We start from the raw sequence: 4,774 nt of genomic DNA on the forward strand, positions 1-4,774 counted from the left end.
GGGCGGGGCTCTGTCTTGCGTGCGTCTTGCTTGCCATGGACTTAGTGAATTATATATACTGTATAGATACTGTATACTCAATGTGACATACCTTGGGAGTCTTCAGTCTGGTCAAAATGTCCTTGCTTACATATTGTTATGTTCAGTTACTGAAGCTTTTTTCCTAAAATCATTCCAGCCTTTCTGTATGTTTTTTGTAGCCTTGCCCTAATTATTTCCATTTTTGGAGTCTGCTACACCGGAAGCCTGCAGTTGGCAGTTGTGAAGATATCTGGATTTTGGGTGAGTCTCTTTGGGCAGGCTGGTTAACTTAAGTCCCTGCCTTTATGGTCCTTTTAGGAAGCCTCCCATTCATTTTGCTGCGTTTGGGACTCTAAATCAACAACATCTGCAATGTTGGACACCAGTTAACCCTCTGATTACTTACTCATTACCAAGAGCAGCATTTGGGGGTGGCAAGTGGGGCAACCGTCCCAGACCCCGTGCCTATGGGGGCCCCACTGTTGAAGTCCACGTGTCCCGTTCGAGCAGATTTGTCAAGTGATATTCTCCAGTTATATTTACATAAAGTCCGCGTGTTATCTTGCAAAAACTTAGCTGAATACTGTAATGAGAAAATCCTGTGTAAGTTGACATTATTTTCATTAAATTTGCATTAAAGTTTATACTGTCCACACATATTGGTAACAGCGTTTGATGTAACCGGCCCTGCGTGGGATTGGTCAGCTCTAGGCACGGACCCGCACACCTAAGGCCTCCTCTGCTCATTACAGTGGGTAGAAGGAGACATCCATCTTTCTGTTATATTATGTCCACCACAGTGTCTCTCCTGATGATGATTTACGTACTCAGGCACATGCTGTATCATCTGAAACCACATGCAGGTCCAGCCCTGACTGGGTCGTCTTCCACAAGGTGCAGTACTGTGAAAAATGATTTCCTCTCTTTTTGATCTCTTTCCAAACTGCTTATTTCATCTTAATAATAAAATTGTCCAACTGGCAATGTGTGAAAAAGTACAGGCCCCCTAACATGCTAAATCACTCCAATTAAAGGTTAATTTATGACCTAACATAGTCAGGCTCAATATAACATCACTTAATTTGATCCTTAACATCAGAGTCAAGCTCCCAGAACAAAGATTCAACATGATGATAACACCACAATCAATAAATTTTAAATCGAAAGATCAGTAAATAGCTGATAGTTGATATCTACCAGTCAGGGCTACAGAGTGATATCGAAGGCTCTGAGACTCCGCCAAACCGCAGGAAGAGCCCTAATCTCTAAATGGAAAACACCTGAAACATAAATGTGGATCACTGAGATCTTATATTGATTTTTAGAGTCCTAAATAAAGTTGACACTTCCTACTTTGTCATGCTTGAATGAAATAAAACAGTCGACCATGTTTATGAAGTTTTACTCATGGGGTTCTACTATTTCAGTCATTTTTAACAGGGAAATGAGAGGAAAAGTGCATTTAATATGACAAGTGACCTCTGTAAATATTTGTTAAAACCACCGGGGCTTTCTAATTGACCAAATATTGTTTTTGGACTCTATCTATGTTGTTTTTATTTTTTTTACAAGTTTGGCATTGTTTAATTGTTAGTATACATTTTTCTCATTTCTTTATTGGTATGTGGTGGTGCAGTGGTAGCACTGCTGCCTCTCAGTTAATAGGCCAGGGTCCGTGTCCTGGTCCTTCCTGCATGGAGTTTAAATGTTCTCTCCATGTATGAGTGGGTTGATTCCGGGTGTGCCAATTTCCTCTCATCAATAAACATGCATATTAGGTGGACTGGCGATGTTAAACTGGTTCCAGTGTTTGTGTTTTGTATGTGTGTGTTTGCCCTGTGATGGACTGGTGTCCTGTCCAGGCTTTGTTCCTTCCTTGTGCCCAGTGCCAGTCGGGATAGGATCTAGCACACTCCATGGCCCATTTCAGAACAAAGTGGGTTAGAAAATGACTGACTGACATTATTTACATCTTCACAGCTCTGTTTTGCATCTCTGTTGTCATTTGCACCTTTTGTGTCTTGTTATCCATGACTGCGCCGTTTTGTTGTTAACGACAACACCTGATGCTTGTCACGTGATCTGCAAGTAGCGTGACCTGTTCTGTCATGGCACCAATACTATTTAAGATTGCAGACCACTAATTTCTGTGTCCAGGCGGATTTACTTCATTAAAAGAAATAAAATCTTAGATAGATAAAAGATAATCGTAGTGGGGCATTTTTTAAAACATTTGCACTTATGAATTTGATGTTTAGTTTTCTTCATGCTCTTTGGTAATCAAACCCAGGCTGACTTCTAAATACTTTATTGCTGGCCTATTCAAATGGAAGCCCGCGGGCCACATGCAGTCCAGAAGCAACCTCCAAGTGACCCAGCCCATGGTCCCACCAGAAACGGCGAGAAAAACCAAGAAGAACACATTTCACGATCCTTCAGAAATTCCTACATAAACTCCTAGAGTAGTACAGACCATAAATGCAGCTCTCCGCACAGCCAAGCAGCTTGCTGATGTAACTTCATAGCTAAAATGTGAACACCTGACCCTAACTTGTATCGACTGTGGTAAACTGTATAAAAGTGCAGATTACCACTGCTTTGGTAACAGGTTAAAGAACAAACATGACTAAATAAAAGTAAAGAAGCATTTTATTAAGGATCACATTTAGGTACTTAAATGCTGAAGAATCAAGCATGATAATTTCAGTGAAAGCATGTATATATTCAAAATAATTTGATAATATTTATAGTCATGTGAAAAAGTATGTACACCCCATGAATTGTTTTTTTTTTTCAGCCTACTTGGTATCACACACGTGCGCACAGGAGGCAGCTAAAGGGCACAAAGGAAGATAATTCTACACGAGACCAGGGGGTAGAGAAGTACGTTAATCCTTTCTCTCTTTCCACTGCAGACCCGTTATAGGAAATTCTGCCTGGCCTCCATGACATCCCTTCCATTCACAAGCCCAATGACATCACTTCCGGTCATGGCCCTGATGACGTCACTTCCGGATTCAGTCATAATTACCTCACTTCCACTGCTGCACTTTAAAACCCACCATCTCTACCTCACCAGTCAGTTCTGTTTTAGACTCCAACTTGTACATAAAATCAATCATTTTGCAATCAGGATCAGTTATATAGGAGGCTCTCTCAAACCTTTTTTAGCTCCCTTGTCTCATGTTTTGACAAGGTATATATCATGATTTGATCTTCATTTAAACAGTATCCATAGATGACGTAAAGGTGTTGTGAAATAACAAATATTTCAATTTTGTAGCTCATTGTATAATTTAAATAGACAAGATACCAGTTTCACTTGTGGAAACAGTAGGTACACCCCTACATTCATGACTGGGGCAAATACATAAAATTAGAAACAAATACAAATTATTAGAAGATCATTAAAGTGGATCTTGTGCTACTAAAACCTCAGACATTTCCCTTGGTTTGCCTTTATTGTTGAAGTGTGTGTTATTACCATACCTACATCGAAAAAGCTCTCTGAAACCTTCAAAAAAGAAGGTAACAGATGCTTGTGTGTCTGGAAAGTGATTTAAAAAGATCTCTAAACATTTGGAAATCAGCTATTCCACTATCTGGAAGATCATCTACAAGTGGAGAAGATTTCATACAACAGGCTGTCACAGCAAGATTAGCCAAAGAGCAGAACTCACAATGCTGAAAGAAGTCTTTACGAACCCCTGGATTTTGTCATGGGACCTACTGGTAGCTCTTGCCACTGTTGATGCCAGGGTGGATGAGTCTAATTAGATGTACATAGGAGTTACGGCAGGAGGAAAACTTTGCTGTCCAGAAAAAAACATCAGGGCAAGACTAAAGTTTACCCATGAACACCCGGGGAAAGACCTGAATTTCTGGAGCAATGTGCTCCAGTCAGACAAGGCACATAAAGTTAGTTGTCCACAGTATCAAAAGATATATTTAGTGTAAACCAACAGCAGCATTTGGCCAGAAGATCCTGAAACCAAATTGGTGGTGGAAATATTATGGTTTGGGGCTGCTTTGCTGCATCAGTGCCTAGGCAGCTCACCATCATCGAATCTACTGTATGATGAATTTTTCATTATACCAGAAAATAATGTGAGACCACTTGTTAGAGCTCATCTGAAACTGAACCTTGCAACATGACAATGACCCCACATGAAGCAGCAAATCAACCAAGGAATGGTGGAAAAGAAAGAAATGGAGACTTCTGGAATGTCTCAGTCAAAGCCTGGATGATGAGAAGTTGTGTTGGGATTTGAGTCAGGTTGTGCACACAAGACACCCCATAAATATCACACTGCTGAAAGAATTATGCATAGGAGATTAGGAAATAACTCATTAGAAGTCAAAGACTGGTAGACAGTTACAGGAAATACCTATTTGAGGGTGCAATGTCAGCTATTAGAGCCAAGGGTGGACAGACACTGATGGGAATGGCAATTCTGTCCATTTTTCGTGGACTAAATTATAGAAATTTCATTATGTTTATCTAAAGATACTGTGTAGAAAAAGATCAAATCGTGAAACATCCACATATGTTAAAACAGAAAAAAAAAATATTTTCATACTTTGTCATATGACTGTATGTTGCATCATTTGAAACAATAAAAATAATAGCAAGCAGCAGCACCATAGAAAGAGAAACTGATACATGAAACAAGCATTTACATTTAATAATCCTTAATTTCTTTATGTATCCATCTGAGATACTCTTCTGTAAGGAGCATGTAGACACCTGGGT

At 39.7% G+C, this 4,774-nt stretch overlaps 1 protein-coding gene across 1 annotated transcript in view; it reads right to left on the reverse strand.

Annotated features, from left to right (window-relative positions):
• Positions 1 to 4,201: 4,201 nt before the first annotated feature.
• The window catches only part of LOC120528527 (granzyme B-like), a 10,288-nt gene continuing 9,715 nt past the window's right edge, over positions 4,202 to 4,774 (reverse strand). Inside the window, exon 4 of the mRNA XM_039752703.1 lies at positions 4,202 to 4,333. Coding sequence (XP_039608637.1) covers positions 4,202 to 4,333 — 132 coding nt within the window. The remainder of the gene's footprint in view (positions 4,334 to 4,774) is intronic.

This window comes from Polypterus senegalus, chromosome 4, assembly GCF_016835505.1.
Source record: "Polypterus senegalus isolate Bchr_013 chromosome 4, ASM1683550v1, whole genome shotgun sequence".
NCBI lineage: Eukaryota > Metazoa > Chordata > Cladistia > Polypteriformes > Polypteridae > Polypterus > Polypterus senegalus.